The 26474-nt window shown below is 49.7% G+C and overlaps 9 protein-coding genes and 2 non-coding genes across 11 annotated transcripts; 5 read left to right on the top strand and 6 right to left on the bottom strand.

Annotated features, from left to right (window-relative positions):
* Positions 1–193: 193 nt before the first annotated feature.
* AtWU_t264 lies at positions 194–328 on the bottom strand. Its single transcript has 2 exons — positions 292–328; positions 194–229 (listed from the first exon to the last, which is right to left on the bottom strand). It is a non-coding gene; the product is annotated as a tRNA-Ala (tRNA).
* Positions 329–926: 598 nt separating this feature from the next.
* AtWU_11273 (GNAT family N-acetyltransferase) lies at positions 927–1871 on the bottom strand (the record flags this gene model as incomplete). The annotated part of the gene is made up of 3 exons (XM_035506373.1): positions 927–965; positions 1033–1587; positions 1755–1871. 3 exons carry the CDS (start codon positions 1869–1871, stop codon positions 927–929), a joined length of 711 nt encoding a protein of 236 aa, XP_035362266.1.
* A 153-nt stretch (positions 1872–2024) lies between these two features.
* AtWU_11272 (uncharacterized protein) lies at positions 2025–2555 on the top strand (the record flags this gene model as incomplete). Its single annotated transcript, XM_035506372.1, has 2 exons — positions 2025–2231; positions 2349–2555. The coding sequence occupies 2 exons, from the start codon at positions 2025–2027 to the stop codon at positions 2553–2555; spliced, it is 414 nt and encodes a 137-aa protein (XP_035362265.1).
* Positions 2556–3408: 853 nt separating this feature from the next.
* AtWU_11271 (ssDNA endodeoxyribonuclease RAD2) lies at positions 3409–6819 on the bottom strand (the record flags this gene model as incomplete). Its single annotated transcript, XM_035506371.1, has 1 exon — positions 3409–6819. One exon carries the CDS (start codon positions 6817–6819, stop codon positions 3409–3411), a length of 3411 nt encoding a protein of 1136 aa, XP_035362264.1.
* A 1043-nt stretch (positions 6820–7862) lies between these two features.
* Positions 7863–9517, bottom strand: AtWU_11270 (uncharacterized protein; the record flags this gene model as incomplete). Its single annotated transcript, XM_035506370.1, has 2 exons — positions 7863–9269; positions 9323–9517. The coding sequence occupies 2 exons, from the start codon at positions 9515–9517 to the stop codon at positions 7863–7865; spliced, it is 1602 nt and encodes a 533-aa protein (XP_035362263.1).
* Positions 9518–10395: 878 nt separating this feature from the next.
* On the top strand, positions 10396–11643 carry AtWU_11269 (molybdopterin cofactor biosynthetic protein; the record flags this gene model as incomplete). Its single annotated transcript, XM_035506369.1, has 1 exon — positions 10396–11643. One exon carries the CDS (start codon positions 10396–10398, stop codon positions 11641–11643), a length of 1248 nt encoding a protein of 415 aa, XP_035362262.1.
* A 368-nt stretch (positions 11644–12011) lies between these two features.
* On the top strand, positions 12012–14192 carry arg2 (acetyl-CoA:L-glutamate N-acetyltransferase; the record flags this gene model as incomplete). Its single annotated transcript, XM_035506368.1, has 1 exon — positions 12012–14192. The coding sequence occupies one exon, from the start codon at positions 12012–12014 to the stop codon at positions 14190–14192; it is 2181 nt and encodes a 726-aa protein (XP_035362261.1).
* A 1164-nt stretch (positions 14193–15356) lies between these two features.
* Positions 15357–17711, top strand: AtWU_11267 (putative C6 transcription factor; the record flags this gene model as incomplete). Its single annotated transcript, XM_035506367.1, has 5 exons — positions 15357–16048; positions 16114–16551; positions 16611–16998; positions 17054–17189; positions 17260–17711. 5 exons carry the CDS (start codon positions 15357–15359, stop codon positions 17709–17711), a joined length of 2106 nt encoding a protein of 701 aa, XP_035362260.1.
* Positions 17712–18784: 1073 nt separating this feature from the next.
* Positions 18785–22000, bottom strand: AtWU_11266 (bestrophin, RFP-TM, chloride channel family protein; the record flags this gene model as incomplete). The annotated part of the gene is made up of 3 exons (XM_035506366.1): positions 18785–21484; positions 21538–21740; positions 21811–22000. 3 exons carry the CDS (start codon positions 21998–22000, stop codon positions 18785–18787), a joined length of 3093 nt encoding a protein of 1030 aa, XP_035362259.1.
* A 693-nt stretch (positions 22001–22693) lies between these two features.
* AtWU_t263 lies at positions 22694–22828 on the top strand. The gene is made up of 2 exons: positions 22694–22730; positions 22793–22828. It is a non-coding gene; the product is annotated as a tRNA-Ala (tRNA).
* A 1505-nt stretch (positions 22829–24333) lies between these two features.
* On the bottom strand, positions 24334–25968 carry AtWU_11265 (uncharacterized protein; the record flags this gene model as incomplete). The annotated part of the gene is made up of 1 exon (XM_035506365.1): positions 24334–25968. One exon carries the CDS (start codon positions 25966–25968, stop codon positions 24334–24336), a length of 1635 nt encoding a protein of 544 aa, XP_035362258.1.
* Between the last annotated feature and the right edge of the window lie 506 nt (positions 25969–26474).

The raw sequence follows: 26474 nt of genomic DNA, 5'->3' as shown, positions 1-26474 counted from the left end.
ATAATCCGGCTCTACTTCGGGGCAGACTCGGCTTGCATTTACCGGGTTGGTGATTGGGGTTAGATGAACAAGCATCTGAGAGAGGCCACCCCCGCGATGGAAAGGGGTAGAAAAGAAATAAAGAATGCAAACAGTGCATATGACTTGTACCATGTTAAAAGGTGGGAAAGGAGAAAAAGACAAAAAAAAAGAAAGCCCCTGGTGGGGGTCGAACCCACAGCCTTAAGATCTCAATCTAGCTGCAGAGATAGTTAGTAACGTGTGTGCTGTAAAGGGGTCCTCGGGAGTACTTGCAAGTCTTACGCGCTACCGATTGCGCCACAAGGGCCACTTGTGTTGAAATTGTTTTACAAATTTGTCTAATTACCGCATGGGGGTCATGACCCACGGCTACCGCATTTTCTTGTAAATTTCACAACACCTCCGCCAAGAATTTCCCATTGTGATTAAACGAACATCGTGTTGCGGGTGGTGTTTATCCTTATTAGGGAGCAGAATTGCGCGATCTGAATTGAAGCTGACCTGACCTGATTCGGAAGCCACACTTTACAGATAAGATAAACTTTAAACAAATCATATCAAAACCGTTTCGATCGAAGGATTTCCTATGATGTATCTTACTCCTAAGTAATAACTTGGCTCAGGGTAAATATACTTCGGAGCCAGTCATCCAAGCAGATGGAAGGTGACTTTCCACCATCTCAAGCCAGACAAAAGTATCTGTCACTCGCTTCAAATCCTTAGTAGTCTGAACTATGGAAATCATGTCTGCCACCTTCTCTCCCTTCCCCCCCCCCCACGTTAGATATTCTAGTCTAATAGCGTCGATATAATTGGGAGATGAACGCCTTTCACTGTAGAAATGGTAGTAGTAGACATGGATGTTGCATGCTATTTGGATAATAAGGGTACATCTACGATCCCATCTACGCCTTTATTTTTGGCTGACGGATCATACAATACAGCTGTGCTCATTAGCCCACCCACACGGCGACATAAGAAACCCAACCAAAGCTGAAAAGTCTCACATACCTTGCATTTATCCTTGCCATCCACACACTCAATCTCACTGACCATCTCGAACCCCAATTTCTCATAGATTATCAGGTTCGGAAACCCCTTGGAACTTTCCAAGTAGCAAGGCATGCCCTCTCGGTCAGCTTGTTGACTAACTACCTCGACCAATTTCCGACCCAGCCCCATTCCTCGCATTGAGGAGTCGACCGCGATCACATTGCAGAAGTAGTAGCCGCGGGGATCAGTCCAAACTCGGTCGTGAGTCTCCTGTTGTCGGGCTTTCCAGAGCCAGTAACGACGAACATTAAGGCCACCTCGGCCACCGAATCGGATGTTATTGTACAGCTGGCGGAAGGAGAGGATCCAGTCTTGCGCCCAGACGGACCAGGGGACAGGCTCGGACGGGGGTTGCGGGCTGTACCACCAGCAGACTCCGACGACGGGGGAATCGGTGGGAATCTTGTCTCTGGGGGTGTTGGTAGTGTATTTGGCCACGAAAATAGGCTCGTTGCAGGAGAGGCCGTAGAGGAAGTGTGCAGCAAGAGAGGCAGCGTTGCGGTGAATGTTGAACTGTTCATGATTTTGTTTAGTTTTATATATATGGTAGAGCTGGGACTGACAGTGCAGAGTAGGGTGCGGGATTCTACATGTACAACTCTAGCTCAGTCTGTACATCGTTCGAGGTACCTGGTATCTCTAACCGAGATTGGAAGGTCCTCGAACGGAGGGCTACTTACCCCGGATTTATTGTTGAATACCCAGTGAAAGTACGGGTCGTCGGCGAACGCTTTCTGTATGCATGCTACGGCCGAGGGGATGTCCTCTTTTGTGAGGGGAAGGATCTCGATGGCCATATTGGGTTTGTTTGTTTGCTTTGTTCTCGTAATTGGATTGGGCTTGAATTGGGGAAGATATTGAGTTTATGATGTATGATTCAAGAAAGGTATTTGATAAGTGCATTCAATTCCTACTGGCTCTGCGAATAGGTTGCGAAAGGGCAATAGTATATGCGTGAGAATGACGACGAAGGGGATAAAGAGAGAGCGCCATCTATTGATGGGAGCCGAGATAGACGGACAGGTCGAGAAGGGAAAGCGCGGGTGAGTCGCGAGGACACCGACCAGATGAGGTCTTTGATGAAACTGGCAGTTAAGCTTGATGATGATGATGAAGAAGAAGAAGAAGAAGAAGAAGAAGAAGGTGAGAGACGGACTGTGAGAGGGTATATTTATCTGGGTTTCCTCTCTTTCATGCTGCCACCCTCCCTTTGTTCCCAAATAGGCAAGTCCTACACCGACCCCGTGACAGCCCACGCTAACTTGGTTTGGTAGTTCGATGCGGCGCCGCCCGGCTCTGCTTTCCCCCTTCCCCACCAATCATATCCCCAAGATCGTCCACCATTGACGATCGCCAAGCCACTAGACGCGATTCGGCAGGTTGTGCCGGAGGATCAGCTGGCCGGCAGGGCTTATCGTGTCATGGGGATAGCTTCACGCACGGGGAAGCTGCCATCTGCCGACCCTACAATAGCCGAGTGATAAGACGAGTGGCATATGAGATATAACCGAGTTTGAATAAACCTTATAACGGGTTACGGAAGGGTACCTTGGGAAGACAAGACTATCAGATCCGACCCACCTTACCGTGGCTGGGATATGGGTTCGATCGATTGTGCAATAGCCCCATTTGTGTAACATAGAGCAGTGCTCGTTACACCGTGACAGATAACGTGTGTTGCTGGCTTCCTAAAAGATCGATCATTTGAACTAATATACAAGCCGAATATGGTAGATTTTGACCTATAGTTCCAGTTTGCGCTGGTGAAGGTGCCTTTCTTTCTTTTCTTTCTCACATTTTTCATGACAAGCAGAAAATTCAGGGTTGGGTACGGAGTAACAAGCTTTATTTTCTTGCTGACAATCGACAGCTACCCAAGGGGAAGGCCAGCCGGCCCACTTCTACTAACGGGGACTATCCCCACTATCTACACGGCAATAATAGTGGTACTTCGGTTACTGCAGTGCGTACCTTTCTCTATGAGGCAAAGTCTTTCGCTTGACCTAGCTAGCGACTCTGTCAGTTCCGGTCATCCATGGCAACGAATAGGTCGTGTCGGTCAGGCCAAGTTGCCCCACCATCCAGGGGTCTTGCAAGTGGATATCTCGCTACTCGGAGTAGACGAGTCACTAGTTCTCGCATATTGAATGCTAGAACAACTCGAAGCAACTACAGAATACACCGATACTACACAAAGATCCCTAAGGCCTTGGATTACTAGGTACCCGCCGTACTATCATGAATATATTTTTCAGTAGTAGCAACAATAGTAGCAACAGCGTGTAGCCACTTGTCAAGCATCATTATAGCCCTGACATCACCGCGATCAACTATCTACTTGGCGCGGGTCCGACGCTTTTTGTTGGTAGCAGTCCTCTCCGCCATATCATCTTGCCCATCCGGTGCATTTCGTGCTCCGCGACGCCCTCGTTTGGGGCGCGTCTCCGTTCCTGTCGCCAGATTTGATGGTACTGGGCTCTCCAATGACCCATCTGCAGCTGGATCATGCAAGTGACTATCTAGGCCAATTGAATCATCCTGTTCCACAGATATAGCTTGCTGCCGGAGTCGACTAAATGCTTTCTCCATCCTTGTCTGTCCACCACTGCGGACACGCGGTGCAAAAGCACCCGCTCCTTGCGGACCGCTGAAGAAACTAGTAATATTCGATTGTGTGCCCTCCTGCTCTCTGCGGTTCATATCGCGAATTACGGGCACCAGCACCTCATCAGTGCGTTCTTGACTCCAGCCAATTGTTGACATAAGGAAGTTCCTTAGACCATGCAAGTCGGGCACTCCCCACTGAAAGGGAGACGGGTCCGAATCCACCTCTGGTTCCAGGTACGCGGCATCGACTCGGGGATCGGGGAAGGACGGTGGTAGGAAGATTTTTGTAGCATGTTTTTTGAACTTCTTGTAGAATATTGCATGACTATCGTTGCCCATATTGAGTCCTGTCTGCACCTGCGTCCACCAATCACGGAATTCTTCCAGTGTCCCGAATTCAGTGAGGATCTCTAAAGCAGTTACAGGCCCGATGCCGGGGATTCCTTCTGTGTAGTCACTCCCTAATAAATGGGCGAGCCTGATGAGTTTGGTGCGGAATAGAGAGTACTCTTTCTCTAGGTCAGTTGTGAGGTAGCATTCAACAAACTTGCTTTGGTTGAACATGTTTTTGTAGACGCGTGTGCCTCCAAATAAAAACACATCACTATCATCGGTGATGATACCATCAACAAGGCCAAGTGACACCAATTCTGCACACTGGGCTTCAGCCTCCATAGGGGCCGTGACGTATGGAAGACCGAATAGCCTCAGCAACTGCTGGCATTCAGTAATCATGACTTGTGACACTTCGTCTGCATCTCGGCGGTCCTTCTTTTGCTGAGACCGCAACTGTCTTAGCTCTTGCTCGTAGTCAAATGGAAGTTCGGTGTGAGAAGTAGAGTTTAGTGTCGCTGCAAAGCGTACATGCTCTTCCCCTTCAGCCGCAAGCTGTTCGAGTAATTGCTCGTCTTCAGGATCTGAAAAATTGTCGTCATCAGAATATTCTTCCACTTGGTCTGATTGATCTAGGGTAGTTGGTTCCGTGGGTATGCTGTCTGGCTGTATGACAACATCCTCGAACTCAGGCGATGGCGACGTTTCGGCGTGCCTCAAATCTGTTTCATCATCAATGGAGATGTGTTTCTCCGTCATAGATGGATTGGACGCATCCACTGGAATGATATCTCCCGTATGTACTTCCAAAGCTTCGGCGTCCTTTGTTTCAGTAGCTTGTGCTTCGACAGGAGTTACTTGTGGTCCAACCTCGAAATTGATTTGAGATTTTTGACCACCACCGTTCGATTGAGGAGTCGGCTCCAAGTCAATGAATGGTTTTGAGCCTTTTAAAGCCCCTGAATCATGGTCCTCCATCGTTTCTTCATCGCCAACGATGAACACGTGATCTGGTACATTCTGCTCACTAGGCGGCTTCGCCACTGGACGATGGTGAACCTTATCACTGACGAACTCAACATCCTTGACACTTTGCGATGGCCCTGAGAACCACGGCGGCAGTATCTGGTTATCCTTCGTCTTACTTGATTCATTGTCGGGTTTTGTTGCGCCAGATTCTTGTTCAGCTGATTTACCACGGTTGGTTGATTTTCCAGCTTTGAACGGTTTAAGTGACTCAAAGGGAAGCGGACCATCGAAGGGGTTACCTGCCACTTTGGGCGGTGCTTTCTTTACTCTCTTGGATTGTGCTAAGGCGGCGACAAAGTCCATTCCTTCGTCATCACTATGATCCGTAAGGTCTGCGGGGGCCTCGTGGATAGATGGAAGGGACACGTAGTTCTGGTTAAGCTGGATTTCAGGTAGATCATCATCGTTGGTACCGGCATCGGCACCAACACCAGATTGGAGAGACATCGCGATCGCTCGTTGAAGCGTTTCGTCATCATCATCTCCAGTGGCATCGAACAATGTATCTGTGGTATGGTGGTTATGATTCGCTAGTTCGTTCTGACCACCTTCCACGAAAAGGGAGTCATCGTTGGCTTCCTGCAGCTCGGGGCCTCCTGTATCCAAGCTATCACGCATCTGGTTCCTGTTTGATTCATCGAACCCCCCTTTTTGAAGGAAAGGCAGCTTAGGAAGTCGGTTCAATCCTTCGATAGGCACATCTTCAAAGCCACCATCATCGTCATCCGAATTATCCTCTTTGTCAACGAATATGAGCTGCTGACCATACTGATCAACATCGATAGGTTTGTCCTCCTGGCCTTCTTTGTTCCCCACAACACCCAGAACCCAGCCCCCTTCAATGGTATCATCCTTCACCAAGACATACTCCTTCCCGCGTTCTCCGGCAATACGTTGTCCTGATTTGTACAGAGCATCTTCACCATTCATGCCGTTGATATTCATCAGTCGTTGGGTTAAGTCATTGCGCTCCTTTACACGCTCGATTTGAAACTTCGAGAATGCCATTCTATTAGGAAACATGCTGTCTAGTTGCTCCTTTGAGTACCCCATCCGGAGACGGCTTCGGAGTCTGGCCGCATTGAGGATATTGTACCGGTCCGTCGCCGGGAGACTGACGAAGAATGGGCTATCAAAGTCAATTTTCGAGAAATCATACAAATTGATATCTTCTCCCTGATGAAATTGCCTCGCATATTCCTCCAATTCTTCCTGTGACATGATGCGAGGGTCATTGGGGGCCCCCATCTCTTCAAGGCTGGTTTGTAAATCCGGCAGATGATAGGCGTCTTTCTTCTTGAATGACCGCGTCTGCTTCTTTTCCTGTTCCGTTATGAAAGCATCACCAACATAAACAGGGTTGTCCGGCACCTCCTCTTCATTTGTCGTTCTCCCCCTCCGACGGATAGCCGCCTCTTCCTCAGCAGACCTTTGCAGCTGCACAGCCAGCAGCTTTCCAGCGGTCCGCACGGCATCTTCTCTCCGACCTTCGCGCCGTTTCTTCCGGTTTGCTATAGTCTGGCGCTTGAGGACCGGAGCGCCACCATCAAATACGAAGACCGGCTGGATTCCGAAGTAGAGTAGCTTGCATATGCGGCGAAAGAAGCCCACGATATGAGAGTTCCGGAGAGCATTGCCTTCTTTGTCGCGTACCGCCTTCAAAAACTGGTAAATCCATATCGATGCATCGACAGCCAGGCGTTTTTTGTTGAGAGTTTCCAATTTAATGGGCCGTGCACAAGGATGTACGACCGTCCAGAGCCCATGGACACCCATGCTGCTTCAGCAGTCCCGATATTATGGGCTATGACAGCCGTACCCAAGTACCGAATACTTACACGTCATAGAAGTTGTATGAGATGAAACCTACTACTAGGCGATTGTTTTGACGACATAAGACGACGCGGATCAACTGCAGTCGGGAGGCGTCAATGAGGTCATCGGACACTTTGTGACACGTGATACTGTCTGGTATCAAATCACGTGATGTATATGACCGGGGCCGACGCGATGGCTTCAGGGACTGATGGATTCCCCAAGATGTATGTCAAAAGCAAGAAGTGCAAGCCAATGGCGGGGGACTATCTAGATCATGCAAACGTAGCTCTCCCACAACCCTGATCACTGTGGCGACCCTGCTGGACTCATGTCTTCTGAATCCGGCTCTCTTCTATCCATGCGCATCCATTCATCTGGTCAGTCCTCACCTAAGTGCGCTACTATGCCCTACACCTTGTCTTTCCAGAATCCATCGAATCTCCTTTCTGGTTCATGGATTGAAATATGAGCCCCACCTATCCTGATTGTGACCCTCAGTTCCACGTTCGTTATCAACATTTGTACGATAGAATCCGTTAACCCTCCGTCTACAAGGCAGCCTGTAGGAATCAGTCACAATCGGCGAGTGCAATGCCTGCAGTTATTTGAGTAACAATCCCTCCAGGACATTGCTGACACAGGGTACCGCAGCCCAGCGTACAGCGATGGTGAGGTCTTTGATTTGATGAAGTGCTTTGGCGCACTGTAAAAGTAAACTAGTAGATCGACGGTGTATGTCTTGTTCTATCGGGCGTGTGTTCTTGAGTCCCCTTAATGGAAGAACATAACTCCATGATGGATCAGTATCGAGACTATATGTATGGGCGGGGATGGTCATGTTTGCAATTTATTTAGGATATGTAGAAGTATAAGTCCGTAGACACAGTCAGGTTCGGAAGATGAGACCGTAGAATTAAAAGAGACCATGGACATGGAGATCGGGTACTGTGCCCGTGCATAATGAATTTCCCATGATACATGTGGTTTTGCACACAATTCAATCATTCCACCACTAACTCCACGTGACACCCGGGAATATCAAACTTAGCACTTGATTTGAGGGAATTGGAGGCCTCTGGACCGACCACAGGCTGCGAATAAGTGATTGCTTTCTCCGATAGCGCACCAAAGAACTGATATACAACACCCAGATCCTTCTCCCCGCCATCGGAAGAGCTGGGAATGGTCTCGGAATCAGCAACAATGCCAAAATTGAGCCGAATGCCCTCATCTTGACGAAGAGGTTTCGGGGCATGCTCTGATTCTACAGAAACAAAGAATTGAATGTAGTCACCCGGTCCTGCAGTTTGAGACAAGCTTGACATACTTTCATCCAGTTGTGGCATCTCAAAGAACGCAGGCGGCGGAGTAGATATATCTGAGAGATTTTGCGTCTCCTGGTCTGCGAAGATATTGTCCAGGCCTAGGAGCCCCTGATTATTGTCTGTTTCAATGAACGTAGTTTCAGGGTCCAAAGATAGAAGGCCTTGTTTCTTTCCCCATCCACCGCCACCGCTCATGACCCGATGGAGTTTGCCTCCAGCGCGGATTGCTTTTACGAGGCTCTCCTGCATATTAGTGTTGTTTTCCAATTGAAAGCCCTTTTCGGCGTTCTCAATCAGGGCCCAAACAGAAACCCTTCGGTCAACTATGCCGTGTTCCTCAATGTAGCGTGGCAGTTCCTTTTCCAGTTCAGATGAAGCTGGCATTGGTTCCGTTGATTGACTATCCAGATGTTTTGCCAACTGACGAAGGATATTTCCCATGCTTGAGATCACTCTCCTTCGATGGCCAACAGGATAGAGCGGGAGGTTAAATGAGTTTTGGACGGAAGCGACCGCTGAGGTCACCGTGCAGTTGGAGAGATTCACTGATTGCTCTAAGGTATATTGCTGAGAAGGCGTATAAGTCCAGCGCGTGCCAAAAAGAGTGGTGTCATTCCCGTTGATGAATATTGTATTGGCGAGACGCAGTCCGAGTTCATGAGTCGACCTCTGCAAAGTCTTGGAGGATGTGTCGTTTTGAAAAGTAAAGACCAAACTGGACTCTGCAGCTTCCATACTCCGAACACGACGAGGCACAGCAATGGTTCCCTGTAAATTTTCTGCCTTTACCAGCAAGAGCGAAACTCCATCGGAGTCAGATGAAATCTTGCTGTCGACAAGCCCTTCGAACCTGGCGCGGAGGTCGGGTAGCTTATCGACCACGGCAACAATGGCATGGAGAGGTCCTGACGATTCGCGGTTTGGTGTAGATAAATATAAAGAGTTGATCAATTGTTCCAGAAAGCGGTTCGACGATACATCAATCCAGTGGGCGAATGCAGAAGTGACTAGGAGGACAGGTACGTAGTTTAACGAGAGGGACTCTGGAATGGGGGATACGCTCGAAAGGACGTCATCTGGCGTCTCTTGAAACACTTAGTGAATGGAAACGGTCATATGCAGATAGCAATTCTCACAATTTGGCCCGGCGTTCTTGTTAGCCAGGTATATGCCAATGGAAGATCTTTAGCCTCAGTGCTCCTCGATGATGCAGCTGCGTTTTGGGAGATCAGTCGGACCAGGGATGTCGCTTTTTGTGTCGGTTTAGCATGTCCGACAGTAGCCAGCCGTACTGACAGAAAGCGGGGGACGCGCCCGAGTATTAAAGACATAGAAGCAGCATGGATATCGACACGGGACGGTCGATTGATACGAATACCAGCTGATTTGAGGTGATCATAGGATTTGGAGAAATGCGGAGATAGCGGGAGATTTTCTGGCTTCCACCGCCCTGCTTATCATATCGACATGTGAGCGGTAGGGTTCACGTGATGATATAGTGCTTCTCCACTTGCTTTCCTAACAAAACTTCTGCCTTTCTTCGGCGTGTTGCGAAGGTAATTAGGGCAAATGTCAAGAAAAGTCGCGGTTCATTGCTTTTTAGACAGTGTGTTCGTGTTATACGTGCAGTGAGGGTTCATACGGGACCCCTTTTACTTTGTAGCAGATATATATGCATACTTTGGGCTTGATTTAATTCCGATGCCTCATGTATCAAGTGGCAGCCACTAGATCCAATGCGCGGCTTTTGTATTACTTATGCATCCCGTTGTTTGGGGTCTTATGGAGAGCTGGACGGAAGATCACCGATGGGGAGCCCCAAGGTCTTCATGATCTCCGCGCAAGTAATAAAAGTGCTAATAATGATAATGATTAATAAACACTACTCCGCAGATAGGCCCAACAAGGGACGGGAGGCAAACCAGGCCGATAAGCAGCCTCACGTGATGCCAGGGACTTGACCCGCCCCTTCACAGAAGTCCTGATCGATTATACTCTCGCAGTTAAAGAGACTTTGAAAGCTTTTACTCGATGGCCGCTAATGCCCGCCGTACTACACGGCATTTTGAACCAGCTTCTTCAAGAAGCGGAGGATTCTCTTACTCTCCTCCTGACTCAGCGATCTAACGCTTGACTAGTTCAGACCGGGTAATCCACCCTGACTACTTCCATGATGCCAAAATTGTGGTCTTGCGCCAACTCGGCGAAGATGAGTATTTCAAGCCGAGTTATGCCGACTTCTCACGTCGCCAGATTAGCCATCTGGAACCCCCGGAATCACAGCACCAATGCCACAACGACAGCTACCCGATCCGAAGATGGGCTATCCTCACCGGCCCCCTCTACCAACTCCGTGCCGCCACGATGGGCTGCCCTAAAATCAGCGAAGCCCTTCTCGGAATTTCTGACAGATACCTTCAACCGCCAGCACGACTACCTCCGCATCAGTGTGACCGAGCGATGCAATCTCCGCTGTCTCTACTGCATGCCTGAGGAAGGCGTACCATTATCTCCACCGGCTCGTCTCCTTACCTCTCCCGAAATCATATACCTCTCGTCGCTCTTCGTCTCGCAGGGTGTGACCAAGATACGTTTGACAGGCGGTGAGCCTACCGTTCGCAAGGATATCATCCCCCTCATGCAGTCGATCGGGGAACTGCGTCGCAATGGCCTTCGTGAGCTCTGTCTGACAACAAATGGCATCTCGCTGCACCGGAAGCTGGACGCCATGGTTGATGCCGGGCTGACTGGGATCAACCTTAGCCTTGATACGTTGGATCCCTTTCAGTTCCAGATTATGACGCGGAGAAAGGGGTTCGATGCGGTGATGAGGAGTATAGACCGGGTGGTTGAATTAAACAAGGCCGGGGCTGGGATCAAGTTAAAGATCAACTGCGTGGTAATGCGGGGGATCAATGATCGGGAAATCATCCCTTTCATCGAGTTAGGGCGAAATAACCCCATTGAAATACGCTTCATCGAGTACATGCCCTTCGATGGCAATAAATGGAGCCAGGGTAAGATGGTCTCTTACCAAGAAATGCTGGCAACCATCCAGGAGAAGTACCCCGCTCTTCAAAAAGTGCCAGATCACAAGAACAACACAAGCAAAACGTATCAGGTTCCTGGCTTTAAAGGCCAGATAGGCTTTATCACCAGCATGACGCATAACTTCTGTGGTACCTGCAACCGGTTACGCATTACATGTGACGGGAACCTGAAGGTATGTTTGTTCGGTAACGCCGAAGTATCCTTGCGAGATATACTCCGGAAGGAAAACAACGGGGAGCCAATCAGTGAAACAAGGATGAAGGAGCTGGAATCGGATGATTTTGTCCGGAGAGAGGAGCTGCTGGATCTCATCGGAGTAGCGGTTAAGAGGAAGAAGGCAAAGCATGCTGGCATGGGTGAGCTCAAAGATATGAAAAATAGGCCGATGATACTTATTGGTGGGTAAGCATGAATCTGTCAAATATCTTGGTGTGATTTGTCTTTCTTTTGGGATTTACCACTCCTTGGGCTGGCGACACGACTTATACGAATCATGAAGAGTGCATAATTTTCTTACTACTGGCAGACCGGGCTGATAGACATCAATAAGATAGTAATCCATTCTTCACTATGAAATGCGACTATATACTACTTTGTATGTAGCCATCCCCCCATTCACGTGACTGTTGATGCCCATGACATGTTGCGGCCCCATCGGAGCTCCTAGTGTCTGTCACGTGGGCGCCTAGCGACTTTTCAGCCCAGTCGATCGATGACCACCTCTCCATCTACAGACCGACGCATCCCCAAAGAGTCACCTCCGGGTCCGAAACTATGAGCTCCAGGACCTTGGTCGGGCTGCGATCAACTACATCGACACACCTGCAACGCAGTGGTGTTGCTGCCGCTGCTGCCGTCAGCAGTAGTAGTACTAGTAGTAGTGGCAGTGCCCCGCGTCGATGTCTTTCCTCGGCTTCCGGTCGGCAAGTGCAGCAGAGTGCCGAGTTCTCCTCCAGCAGCAAAACTTGGGATCGCTTAGGTCACCGCGCCAAGGAGAAGCTCCTAGACCGCGAATTCTTCCTAAGCTTGTTGAACTCCGCCTCAACCAAGCGTGAGGCCAAATCTTATTTGGCCCGTCTCAAAGCTCAACATCAAGGAACTACTCCCCTGAAGCCGGCCGCCAAGCAATCCGGAGTATCGGAAGCGACAGCACCAGTGTCGTCGGGTGCCAGTTCAACCTCATTCTATGGCGCCTCCCGATCGGTCTATGACAGCCCCGTCTTCAGACATGACTCAACTCCAACACCTCCCCTTCAAGATGTGTCTGAGCGCCTGCACCTGGCCCTGGTCAAGATAACCACTCCACAGCTTCTCGATGACTTGACCGTCAACGGCGTGGCCAAAACCCTCTCGCAGCTGAATCGTCTGGGAATGGCTTGTTGCGTGGTAGTCGACCCGGGCACAGCAGGCGATCCTAACAAACTGCGGAGGATCGCGGCCGAGCAGGCAGATCGCATCTCAACAGCTGTGGATGCCCAGCCGGACTCGAAATCAGCTCACATCGACTCTGTCCTATCCGTTTCTGCGCAGAACCCTGAAGCACCCAAAGTCTTATCCCGGAAAGTACTGCTCGGGCCGTTGCGCGATGGTCACATCGTGGTCTTGGCCCCCATTGCTTATACAGAAGACGTTCCTCGAGCAGTGACGGTCTCGGCCAGCGATGCCATCCTGGCCCTCACCAAAGAGCTGGCCGGACTGGCAACAAATCCTGACCCTGATGAAGACCCAATACTGACGGCCCAACGGATCGCGACCCTGCAGGAAGAAGTATCCTTGGATCGAGTCATCCTCCTGGACCCCTTGGGCGGGATTCCTGCTTTCAGTGGGCCTCAGACGTCCCATGTTTTCATCAACATGGAGCAGGAATTCGACGATATTGAGAACGAGTTGCTGCGGGTGTGGCAGTCAGCAGCATCTGCAAAGAATAATCTTCCTGAAGAAGGTTTACCGTCCATTGCTGATAGTAATCCTCTCTCCAAATTCGCCGACACGGAAGTCGTCCCAGTGCCCCCTAGTCAGAAAGCGTACTCCTCGGACCTAACTTTGGATACAAGCATGGTGGAGGGCCACATAAATAATCTGCGACTAAGCCAAGCCGCACTGGCGATGCTACCCTCGGCATCGTCTAGTATCATCACCTCCCCACTCGAAGTTGCGAATTCAGCACAGAGCCCTGGAGGCGCTAGTCCAGATGTATCAGCTGTTGGAACCCGAAGACAGAGGAACCCGCTCATCCATAATCTTCTGACCGACAAGCCTTTGCTCTCGTCTTCTTTGCCCCTAAGCCGACGTGCAGCCCTAAATGGCGGAGGCGACTCGATTGCTACACAGGCCTCCCATACCACGTTTGTCAAGCGAGGCATGCCGCTGACCATCATTCCGAATCCATGGCTTTCACCTTGGACGGCCAGAGATCGGCCGCGTCTGGGGCTCGATGATCCCTCGATCGACCTGCCCCGACTGGTCCATCTCATCGAGGATTCCTTCAATCGCAAACTTGACGTACAAGACTACCTCAACCGAGTCAACGGTCGTCTGGCCGGACTCATCATTGCAGGTGAGTATGAAGGAGGCGCCATCTTGACGTGGGAGCTTCCTCCCGGCGTAGAGGATGATGGGAGTGAGGCGAGCCAAGCTCGCATGGTTCCCTATCTGGACAAATTTGCCGTTTTGAAACGTAGTCAAGGTGCCGGTGGTGTGGCCGATATCGTCTTCAATGCGATGGTCCGCTCTTGTTTTCCGAATGGCGTGTGCTGGCGCAGCCGCAAGGACAATCCCGTGAACAAGTGGTACTTTGAGCGCTCGCAGGGGACATGGAAATTATCGGATATGAACTGGACCATGTTCTGGACTACTCCAGGACTGACGGACGATTCTCAAAAGTTTCGGGATTACGAGGCCGTGTGCCGCAGTATCCAGCCGAGCTGGGCTGATGACACCGGTGTTGTGGATTGATTGATTACCTGAACATATTCTTAAGACATGTATATACCCATTCATCGCTTGTTCATTCGAAGTGAGGACCTCGGCTCTTCGTACTTATCTTCTCGTCACGAGCTACATCAATTCCAACCTAATCCATTTCAAGTGTGATTCTTTGACCGTGTTAAAGTGGGATCATTATGATGTTTAGCGACGAGAAAGTGATCAACTGAGTAGATCCAGGCATACTAGCTTCCAGAATTAATTACACGGCATCCAACCGGCCAATACGGATATGTAATATACAAAAGGATCTCGATATAATAACCGTGGGCCTGTAGTCTTCGTCCCTGTTGCGGTTCATAATCGATCGAGAGAACCATAAAGAGCGTACTACAATAGCAAAGAGTAAGGTAATGATCAATAGATACTCCGAGCTGATGGAGCTTGTCATGTCAGTTCTATCAGCTCTGGGGGGGGCTCAGAACTTAGTATCTATCAAACGGGGGAGGAAGAGGGATGAATGATCCATCCATCATGGATGGAATGATGCCGAGGACCACTTCCCAAAGGGGACTAGTGCTCGTGCGGAGGTCTTCGTACACCAATTGGAGACACGTGGTTGGTCGCCCTGGCTGACTCAGCCCCTTTTTCCCCCCACAGGGACTTTTTAGCAGATTCCGATAAGACAAGCAAGAATTTCGGCAATTAATCTCTCTCCTGGCCTTTTTCGATCGCGCGCTTCCAGAAACGCAAGGAGATCTTCGGCCTCCAGCCAGCCAGAGCTGCTTGCTTCTTCCATCATCTTTCCAAATCAAACGGTGTGGGGTTATTCTTCTCAATGACTATGCACTTATCAGCGCTTCCTCGCGATTAGCATCCCACCCTCCTCTCCTCCCCCTCCTCTCTCTTTTCCCCCTCGTTTTCCCCTCCCAGTCCCGAGAGATTCAATGCTCGTCCTCGGCCTTGCGATCTAGCCGGGTCCAACGAGTGTGGATGACTTGCTTTGGCACAAAACACTGTTGAAACCACCGATCATCTTGCAGCTCCCCCCGATCTAAAATCCTACCCACCTCTCGGTGTTAGTCCGGCATTCTGACCTGTCATATTCGCCCGATAAAAAAAGAAATCAATCGCCATCGCTACCGCTTATGATCTTCGGTTTGCGCCAACCATAAGACACAATTGGGGCGCATCATGCCGCCGACCACAGCACCCACCACTGCCACACCGAAGCTGGCCTCTCCGGGTTTTAATGCTGGCGCCAGACCATACCGGTCACACAAGGTTAGGGCCTGCGACTTGTGCAGGAAGCGCAAATCGCGATGCACCGTTGATATCCCGGGTCAATCATGCCTATTGTGCCGCGTTCAAGGAGCGGATTGTCACTATCAAGAAGAGACCAATAATGATCCTCCACTCACTAATGGCCATGAATCGAAATCGTGGGTCCCAGATCACACGCGCGTCTCGTCGCTAGGACAGAAACGGAAGCATACCCCAGACGCAATCGATTCCCCGTCGCACCCCAGCCGCCGCCGCGCTTCCAGCATCGCACATTCGGACTCAGCTTTAGACCGTCGGAGAAGTGATTCCAGGAGCCAAGGGGTCGATGACCCCCATAATGAGTCGGTCTTAATTGTTGGTCCTGTCGTGGCCGAGGATGCCCAGGTTATCGAGAGATACATGCCGCCGGAACGGACCAGCAAATCGGTCGAACCAAAAAGCCAGCCATACAACGTCTACTCGAGCGATCCTCGGAAGCCCATTCTTTACACTACTGTATCCCGGCGGAGGCAGGGTATGCGGGTTGGAGTTCCTCCCGGGGAAAATCAGAAGGAGATTCTCGAGCAGATCCTTGGCCCCTTCAAGCGCGACCTAGTCAGACTGTACGCTTTCCCTTCGAACGGATCCCGAAGGTAGTTTGAGACCCCATGCTAATTCTTCTTCTCAGATTCATCGACCGGTTCAATGCAGCATTTCCGATCTTCGATGGGGAAACTTTCTGGGAGGCGTTCTTGTCGGAGTCCCCAGGAGACCCGCCAGCGTCGCTCTTATGCCAGGTCTATTCAATGTCGCTAGTCTATTGGAAACATACTCCCAAGCTGGCCTGTCATCCGAAGCCAGATCCCCGGTACGCGGTCAACATGACTGTCGCTGCGCTCCACGAAGAATTCTCGGCGCCTGGGCTCTCAACAGTCAGTGCAGCCCTCATCGATCTTACCGGTCGGCCCATCTTCTCAATGACAGGGAATGCCATCAGCTGCGGGCGCATGATTTCCCTTGCACATTGTCTCGGACTCAACCGCGATCCAAGTCACTGGAAACTATCCCGCCCTGAGAAGAACCACCGTATGCGGCTGTGGTGGGGCGTCGTCATCCATGATCGCTGGTAAGCCTACCTGACTTACGCCCATATATGGATCTGGCGTCTCACTAACATACACTCAGGGGGAGTTTTGGTCACGGAGTGCCTCCTCAGATTGCTAAAAATCAATATGATGTTCCTCTTCCAACGATTGAAGTTCTGATTCCCCAGGCTTCTCGAACCCCGGAGCGCGTGCGAGCTGCGCATTGCCACATTGCTCTGTGCCGGCTCACTGAGATCTTAGGCGAGCTACTACCCCTTGTATACGGCTTGCAGTCTCGAGCGCACCGCGAAACGACAAAGAAGGTGCGACAGATCCGCACGGATCTTGACGCGTGGGAGGACTCTCTCCCCGACTGGCTCCGCAACCCCATCAGCACGAATACCACGGAGGAGCGCATCTCCGGTACAAGCAGTCTGCAGCTCGGCTTCCTTGCAGTGAAGATGCTCGTAAGCCGTGTTGAACTCAACGTGTGTACCATTGGGCCCTATCTATTCGATTCGCATCTTTACTCACTTTGCCTAGGAGGTCAACAACGCCGAAGCAGATAATCCGGAGGCGCGCCGCTACTTCCAGACCGAATGTCGGCGATCCGCCGAAGAAATCGTGCAATTCATCTCATCTCTCCGGAAGCAGAATTTCCAGGAATTTTGGCTCCCATGTATGCCGCATCCCCAAGATATCCTGCATGATCCGGCATAGTAAATGAGACGGCACTAACAACTTCACAGACAGCGCCTTCCACCTAACCACAACCGCCACCCTTCTCGTCCGTTGCGCCCTCGAAACCACCGACCCCGAAGTGGCCCGCTCTTGCCTAGCCAACGTCGAAACCTTCCGATCCATTCTCCGCCGTGTTCGCGAAGAAGAAGACTGGGACGTCGCCGACATGTGTCTCGATCACTGCGAGCGTCTCCTCAACCGCCTGAACAATAGCACCGGCACCACCACCAGCGCTGAACATCCGCCCACTTTCACAGATCTCGGCCAGCCACCGGATAGCACCCACCCTCATCGACTAGTGAACCCCGCCGCCATCGCCCTCCCAGAGACACAAACAAACAACGATATTGTCGACGACATGATGAGCATCTCCGGGACATTCGGCACGATGGATGGCTTTCCATTCGACATGACAGGGATATGGGATGTTTCCGTATTCCAGGATGTTAATCTGACATAAAGGGTGCCGCTCAAAAGAGGATATAATAAATGTCTGGCCGCTTGCTGCCATCCTCCTCATTTCAACTTAGGGAGTGAATTTTTTTTTCTAATGTTTGTATTTGGTCTAACCGGCTACAAGGGTTGTATTCAACAACAGTACGTGTGGATCGAACATAGGATGGTGTGTGTGGTTTTGTGAAGTTTTTATCTCATATACCCAACTTCGTTTGCGTGGTTTCTCTATAGGGGGTTGTGATTGAATAGATTTGGTGTCTGATTGTATATATAATACAGGATACAAGTGTCATACCGCAATGATAGTATTCATTAGTAGTCACAGTATACTGATGGAACTTACGAATGAATGTAATAGGCCTCGTACTAGTACCAAGATCTATGCAATGGATCGCACGCGTATGCTAATGGATGGATGACAATACTAGTTAGTTACTCAATTCTATAGTAGTGACTCTACTATTGCTACAGCTAGTGTGTACCATTTGCCCGATTGCCGCTTTCGCCCGCCGTACAATTGCAAAATCTTGGTTTTACTGCCGGCGGCATAAATATGAGGCTTCGAGTAGATTTTATAAGACTCCAATTGGCCACCCAAACAGCCACCCAAATGACGCTCTAAACAATTCTCCAAGAAGCTATCTAAACGATCTTCGAAATTATCTTCCAAGTAGTCCTCCAAGCAGCTCTCCAAGCAGTCCTTCAAGCAGCCATCACCTGGCTGGTGTGGCGGTAGCATCTCCCCTCATTCATATTTCTACTTTCAGTAAGACTATGCTTTGCCTTTTATGTTTAGTTATGTTTAGCTATGGTGATGACCTCCCTACGTCGTAGCATGTGTTGCTTCCCGAATTAAGTGTGAATACTGCGAGTTTGGGGAATTCGAGGGCATTCCGGGCTATCTTCTTAGCTTCAAACGGTGAAGCAATATGCATAGCTAGCATCTTCCTTAGCGGGCTTGATCGTCTGATATGAAGTGAATTGATTTTAATCTAGATAGACGCTTGATGTACACTGCAAGAAAGGTAAGGGAAGGGATAGGGGAGAACGGTACATAGACAGCACATCATCAAACGATTAACGAGGAAGTGGGCTGGTATTCCCCCCACGCCTAAAGCGTTCAAGCAAGGGATGAGCATTATTTTGACTACCAATGTGGATAAACCGTCTCGGGAACTGCGAAATGTCTTCCAATGATTTCTTCTCCAGAACCTCCACCAAGGTATTCGCCCTGAAAACCATACTAATGGCTGGATTTGTTGCATAGTATACCACTTCACGACCGAGAGAATCGATGTATCTAACCCGGAAGGCTAGACGTAGGGCCGGATCATCGTGAGCTTCAGAGCTTGAGGTTGCATATAGACTTGTATGTATTTCTCCCAAAGGACAAAGCTCTAGTTTGATAAAGACCATTTCATCTAAGACATCCATATTAGCCGGGAACCGAATCTCGCAATAGTAGATATAGATGTGGCGCTTGAGCTGGTCTTTAAGCTTATAGCTATATTCACGATTTCGGACGTCTTCATTCTTCCACACCACACTTTTCACGCCCTGCCGCTTCTTGTCACTAGCCCCAGCGATGAGGGGCTGTGCAGCAGTGACACCGACGGGGTCAAGAAAACCTTCACCTATAACTCTGGCTGTAAGGCCTTGAAGGATATCAATGGGAGCTTCGTAGGCCCTATCTCCTGCCTCGGCCTGACACTGTTCTACCAGTCCTTTCATTTCTGCTGCGCCCGTCTGAAATTCTTGACCCTGCAATTGTGAAAAGCATTTCAGTGCTGCAATAGACTCCGAATCAGTGGATGGCGCATCACTTCCTCCTTTATCAGAGCTAGTAGAACATCTCTCCTTGTCTTGAGGCCGCGGTGACTCCGCACACAGCCGAGATAAACGGTTTCTGTAATCTACCTCCCGCTCGTCTAGATGCTTGTGAACAAAGTCTCCTATCTTTTGATACTGCTCCACATTGAAGGATTCATGAACCCTCACCCTTTCAGTGGCTCTCCTGCTGGGCTGCGGGCTTCTTTCTTTGGATTCATTCCCATCACTTTTCGGTCTCCTTGGAAGGAATTTCAAAACCATTAAGAGGCCGCGAGTAAGTGAGCCAGCAATCTTCTCTATTTCTTTGATATCTTCAGCTTGACCCATGTTTCTTCTGGCTAGCCAGAGCCGGACACCCTCGTCCACAGTGTCAGCAATCAGAGCTTCTCCTCCGAGTCTTTCTTTCCTTGCTTGGCGCAAGATATAACCAATAACGCTGCTGTTTTCACAGAAAAACGGTCGAATTTCGTACTTTAACGATGGGATGAAGTTAACTGCAAATCTCAGAGCCTCGCTTATCTTGATACTATGTCTTGTGCTAACGGACCAGATCTCTGCAGGTAGAGGAGGACAGCAGATAAAAAGACGATCCCGTAAGGGGTCACGATAGAGTGGGTAGTCAAATCCGCGTAGAGACAGAGTATGGCGCGAAGACCTCACAATGGCTCGTATAAGCTTCTCTGGTTGAGGCCCACATAGGAAAATAATCTTAGCTTGGCTGGTTGCGAGCAAAGTTTCATGGAACTTTCTGGCATCAGGATCTGTCAGAATATCATGACCAAGATGCTTAAGACCTATACTCGTAAAACTCTTAAAGTCGTAGGTCCAGATGAGAATATTTCCCTCAGTAAAGCCACATCCATCTAGAGACCATGGGATTGTGAGCATGTGCTGCTTGTCATCATTATTACTAGCTCTCATGGGCGTATCATTCGCCCCTGAAACAGCAGCATAGTCAAGAATTGCGGCCACTTTGGAGGTCAAACTACCACAAAAGGGTATATGAGCCAAATTTTCACTGAAATCGGACGTTTCTTGTTGTAGCTGGAGTGATTCTCTGACCATGTTAAAGGCCTCTTCGTCATTATTCAAAGCGAGTTGTAATGCAGCGTCGAAATCTCTCTCGAACACAGCCTTAATACTTTCTTTTCCTCTATTCTTCTCAGCAGCTGCCTTCTGTCGTGAGTTGAAAACGGCCCAGTATTGGATCTGTCGATCTGGTGCCTTACTGGGACCAATGTTTGCCTTGGTCCGAAGTTCTTTGTTCAGGGCCAAATTTCCCTGCACGAGCGGTGACATTATATTAAGACCCCATCCCAAGGTTGAGGCCTTACCATCATTATGGTACTTTGATCCCAGTCGATTCAACATTCCGTGATGGGTCCTGAAAGCTCTGCAGAACAGGGCCTCAAGTAGATTGCTGCAGGCTTGATACCATCCATCAGTCACAGTGTCCTTAGGAAAACCCCAAAGCTTGATAAACCTAGCATATCGATGACCGTTTCCTATCCACAGACTAAAGTAGTAGAGACTTGCTGTTGATCCCTTGATAATTTGCTGGGCATGTTGGCACACAATCCGCCGCCATGATAAAGAGCATTGGCCTATATATAACCTCCACCATAATGTATCTCGGTCATCACATACAATGCTTGCGTAACCTAAAGGCATATTCCAGGGCTCATTACTATCAATTTGTTGACAGATAATTGCGTTCAGTGCAGTTCTTGTTACTTCATGGCCCTGGAACTGGATAATGTGTGGACTTAGAAGGTGGATCAGAGATTCTGTTACTTTCTCCACACCACCATGCTCATCAATGATCTCAGGGTAATTGCAATGAGGCGATGATGATCCCGGTAATAATCCCTGCATAAGTTCACTGATCATTTCACTGCACAGTGGCTTAAGGTATGGAAAGATGAATTTTTCTTGCAGTGAAAGCTCCTAAGACTGGTCATTACTAAGGGCAATTGTTCCTGGTAAAGTTAAATACTCACATCCCTCACGCTTTCATCGATAGCAACCCACTTCTTGTCCGAATGCTCGGGTGACTGGACAGATATATTCAGATTTACTGAAGTGTAAGGGTCCAATGTCCTCTGTCTTTTGAAAGAGATCAGTTCTGATGCTGAGCTCGGCCTCTTGGTGGTGAAAATCCCATGTTGCTTCGATCCCCCTAGCACCGGGTCCAAGCCAATGTCTAAAGCTTCCCAACAGAGTTAGCAGATCTGCATAGTATACAAGAGCTTTCTTTCTACGTGATAACATACACTCTGACGTATTCGGGCAGATTACTTGATGATGCCCTTTAATTTTGCATCTTCTGCACGTAATCTTCGTGCACTTGATGATGTTATGGTCCCCTTTGCAGTAGATGCAAGTCTTAAATCCAGGGCAGTATTTATCAATATGCGCCAAGGACTTGCAGTATTGACACGCTCGTTCCGGGTTATAGGACATGATTCCAAGCCAGTGTGAGCTCGTGCCGTGCAAATGATTTCCTATTGTTTCCTGTGTGGCTGTAGTATGGGATGAGGAAATCTCCCTATACCAGTGTGTGTGGATTTGGCAAGTAATAGAACACTTACAGTGTTAGCTTTCACTCGCCGAAGCTTCACGGGGCGACGACTAATATCCCACTACTATGGGTGCAGGGAGATGAGACTTCCCGTGAATCCTGCACCAGAAATAGGCAGCTGCCAACTGCATCTACACATCGTGTGTCACATGCCTCATGTGACTTTTCCGTGGCGTCATCATTGTATGATTGAGACCACTCCTAAGGCTACTATTACTGTGAGCCCTGTTGAGCTATATTGACAAGACATGCCTAGGAAGGATGAGGTCAGGGGACATCAACTAACTAATCATTGTCATGTCATCCTGACCAAGGTAATTCTCGGAGTCTGATACGTCACGTAATATGACATGGGATGACCGAGGTCGACCACACAGCCGATGTATTACAAGGATTCAAGAGATCCACTGATAAAGCTATCGGTTTCTGCGAAACGTACTAGAGTAGTAGGAGAGGGGGAATAACTATTTATGTATGACCTGACCCCTTTCAGTCCCCTAGTCTCACGTGAGGCACAAGTTGCCACAAAGGCAAGCTGATATTACATGGTAGTGAGCCTACCCTCAGCCAGACAGGCCCCTGTGGCGCAATCGGTAGCGCGTAAGACTTGCAAGTACTCCCGAGGACCCCTTTACAGCAAACACGTTACTAACTATCTCTGCAGCTAGATTGAGATCTTAAGGCTGTGGGTTCGATCCCCACCAGGGGCTATTCATTTTTTCCTTTTGCTTGAGGGGTCTCCGGGAATGTGGAACACACCGCACTTCCGAAACACCCGCAACGCGCGCTCCCGACCACACGGCCCTGCCACCGATTTGCATACAACGATTTCAATTTATTGAAAATCAAGCGATTATCAATGTATCATACAGATTTGTATGTACAATGATGCTATTCAGGAACAATATTAGAGATTAAGAGTCCCTGAGCGGGATGCTGCATATGGGCCATTTCTAATCGAAAGAGGCCATCTTCGTAGCGCCACCAACTGCTTGCTCGGTCGTTGTATTGGGATCCAGAAGGGATCGGACCTGTATAGCCAGGAACGCTGTACGCAGCTGTAGGGATAAGCACGAAAGGTGCCATTCGAGGTCTTCCTTCAACATCAATCTCTCGCTGTGCATAGAGGCCGGCGGGAGCAGATGTATAGGATGTCTGTATAGGTGGACTATGTGGCAGACTAGGTGCTTGGCTAAGCGGCTCACGCGTTAGAACAGGTGTAGGAACTGGTGTAGTGATTGCAGGAATACAACGCCTTTTTGCAGGCACTGTAGGCGTATCCTGATCTATATCCGCCCGTTGCTTCATGGCATCAGATTTTGCTGATTTGGCTTGCTGTTTCGCTCCGAGATAGGCGCTCACATCAATCATGAGCACCCTGACAAGCTTGACTCCTTCAGACAGCGAAAGACCAAACAAAAGGATAGATTGGCTCGTGCTCAGCGACTTCGACTTGCACCACCCCGCGTGGCGCGGCAAAAACGCCGAGTCAGACCCAGAGGCAGACTTTTTACTGACCCTTGCAGACGATGCTAACTTAGATTTATGGCTAGCTAGAACCAGACACCATCACCTGGAAGTGAGTAGGATAGCAGACGATAACCAACCTCGTCTTCAGCACCCCCGAACTTATAAGCTGCACGATTGTCCGTGAGGTGACCCCGGCCGTACACAACAACTCTGACCATCTAGGCACGCTCTCCAGCGGGGAGCAAGCACAAGGATGCAAAAACATGCAGCAAAAGTGGGTTGTATGGGCTATCTAGATCGCGCAGCGGAACTAGCGCGGAGAGGTCTTTATCACTACCTCAACATCTACCTGAACGCCGTCAAATGCCTCGATCCATGCCCCAACACACGGACAAGCGCATGCTGCATGGAGAAAAAGTCTGCGTATCAGAGGTCATACTTGCACTGTCATCTTCTCTCCCGGGTAGCACGGCTTTTGTCTGAAAGGAATTTTGTTTCCCGGGTGGAAACGGCTCTTCAGTGAAATTTTATCTTGACCATCAGACGATCATCCCTCCGTCACAACATGATCGGAACAGTCGTTAGATGAACAAGTTATATTGGTGCTATGATCGAATACCTTTAGCGTGCAAGGGAAGATCATGGGATGAACAGTGGCGCTACAACACAAGACAAGCGATCTACGAGTATTATCAAGACAAACAAACAACATCACATAACATCAGTAGCTGCTCGCCATAATAGATCATCTTCCAACAGCCACCTGACCATGAAGTCCACTCCAGGGACCCTTCGCTGGCTGTTGACTCTGCTGAATTTTGGCCCGTGACCGAGTCAATCGTGCCCCCGACGGCCACATACTGTCCTCGCCCGATTCGCCCTGCCGGTCACGTAAGGTATCCTCCAGGTTCTGGTTAAGTATACTATAAACATCTTCCAGCGCCTGTTGTGCATCCTGCGCTGTCTCTATCCCTTCCTCTAGTCGGTACCCGACGTATTCTTGTTCAGTCATACCTGCGGCATCCGAAGCAGATGCCCATGCCTCGGCCAGGTCAACAAGTTGGTCTGGCTTGGCAGATTCTGTACTCGTGGCCTGGTGCGAAGCTAGAGTTGCTGTCGCATGTTTGAACCGTGGCTGGCGTGCCAGAATCGGGTACTCTGGGAGAAGGTGGCTTTCATCTCGCAGCCTGCTCAGAATGCGAAGAGTGGTGGCTTTTTCCTTCGCAAGCATACCCGATAGGTAGAATTTCTGTAGTGCCAATGCGCGCTGGCTCCTGGCCAACGGCTGAAGGACATCGCTAGCAAAATTAAGGACTCCCAATGCATCCGGAGATTGTATTTCCTCTGATGCATTCTTTCCTTGCACCAAGCTAGTAGGCCGGGATGAGGGCTTTCCAGCCGGGAGAGTAACTGGTTGGCAAGCTCTGGAGGCCGCATCGAGCAGACGCTTGCGAGCATCTGCATATGCAGCGTATTGTTGTGCGATCTGTGCTTTCTTCTCCCCAAGCAGACGCACAGACTCATCCATGTCTTCGGGATGAAAGTCTCGGGAGGCCGAACGGTTCTCATTGTTTCCAGCACTTACTAATTTCTCCTCCACCCAACGCACCAACTCATTACGAGTCCGCTGTAACGCCACGCCCTTAACTGCGCGTGGGATATCTTGGGCCTCTACGGGCGTTTGTTGCGCCTGAAGTTCTTCTAACAACCCTTTCTCTCTCTCCAGCTGAGCCTTGGCGCGGATAACGGCTTTCTCCAGGTTATGCATCTGCTCTTCGACGGTAAGCCCTGTGGTAGAGCCATGTCGGGTAACTTCAATTTCTGGTGGTGGTGCAAGCTGCTGATAAGGAATCCCACTATCCTCTAAATCCGCTGGTTTGGGCGTTTCACGTTGTTTGAGCTCTTTGATGTAGTGTTCAAAAACCTGAAGCTTCGCATGTCGACGCCGGTCACGGAGAAGCCGCAGGTACTCCTGTAAGTCCGCGGACGAATCCACTGGTAACTTTTCCGCCCGTGGTTTGCTCCTTTCACGGCCCACAGAAGTCACCTTCTCCACAACTGACTGATATTCCCTCTTTGCAGCCACATTCGACTGGAGCGCTTCCAGGTACTGTCTTCGCAACCCTGTCAACTCTGATGGAAGCCGCTTGACATCGACCACTGCTTCGTGAGGCACTGATAACGACAGATGGGATTGACTGTGGCATTCTGGGTGCTCGGTATAATTTTCTGCGAACTCGATATGGGAGCGAAGATATATGGTCAAAGCTTGCCGAATCAACAGAGCATCCTGGCGGCTTTTGATGTAAGGTGCCAGAGGTTCGGCGATTGAGGGGATGTGGGTGGGTGTTGCGTGAGTCAACTCAACAGATTGCGCCATTGGAATGACTATTTGTGAGCAGACGTGATTATCCCTCCGACCTCGAACTTGTTGGGTTGTCACGGTAAGGTTTGTCCCTTAACAAGATAATTAAAATACCCGTGATGTTGAAGTAAGGTTCTCCTGTTGTTATGAAATGGTTGCAGACGGGTGTTATTCCGATGTCGATCACACTAAGGGGTTCCACCGGTTCCCACTCTAGTCCAGGGAAGCAGTAATGAACTCCATTCCCACCCTCGCTGTGCCTTCCACCACTGTCAGACGCGCCGTTTGTTACTCTCAGCTATGAGGGCTACCGGGTGGCTCGATAACATGCAAGAGGGAAGTATCGAGGAGTTAGGACGACGATGCGGTGACCTCTGGTCATGTGACCAGGCCCATTCACAAGTGTGCCTTTCTAAATTCTGAGGACAACCATGAGGAAGAGAGTTTTAAGGTTCAGTTTCTGGAATTTTATTACAAAGTCTTCATCGTCCATAGCCCTGGCTGACTTCATGCAAGCTTAT

This window comes from Aspergillus tubingensis, assembly GCF_013340325.1.
Source record: "Aspergillus tubingensis WU-2223L DNA, scaffold_15, whole genome shotgun sequence".
Classification (NCBI taxonomy): Eukaryota; Fungi; Ascomycota; class Eurotiomycetes; order Eurotiales; family Aspergillaceae; genus Aspergillus; species Aspergillus tubingensis.
This window is presented reverse-complemented; position numbering and strand designations above follow the sequence as displayed.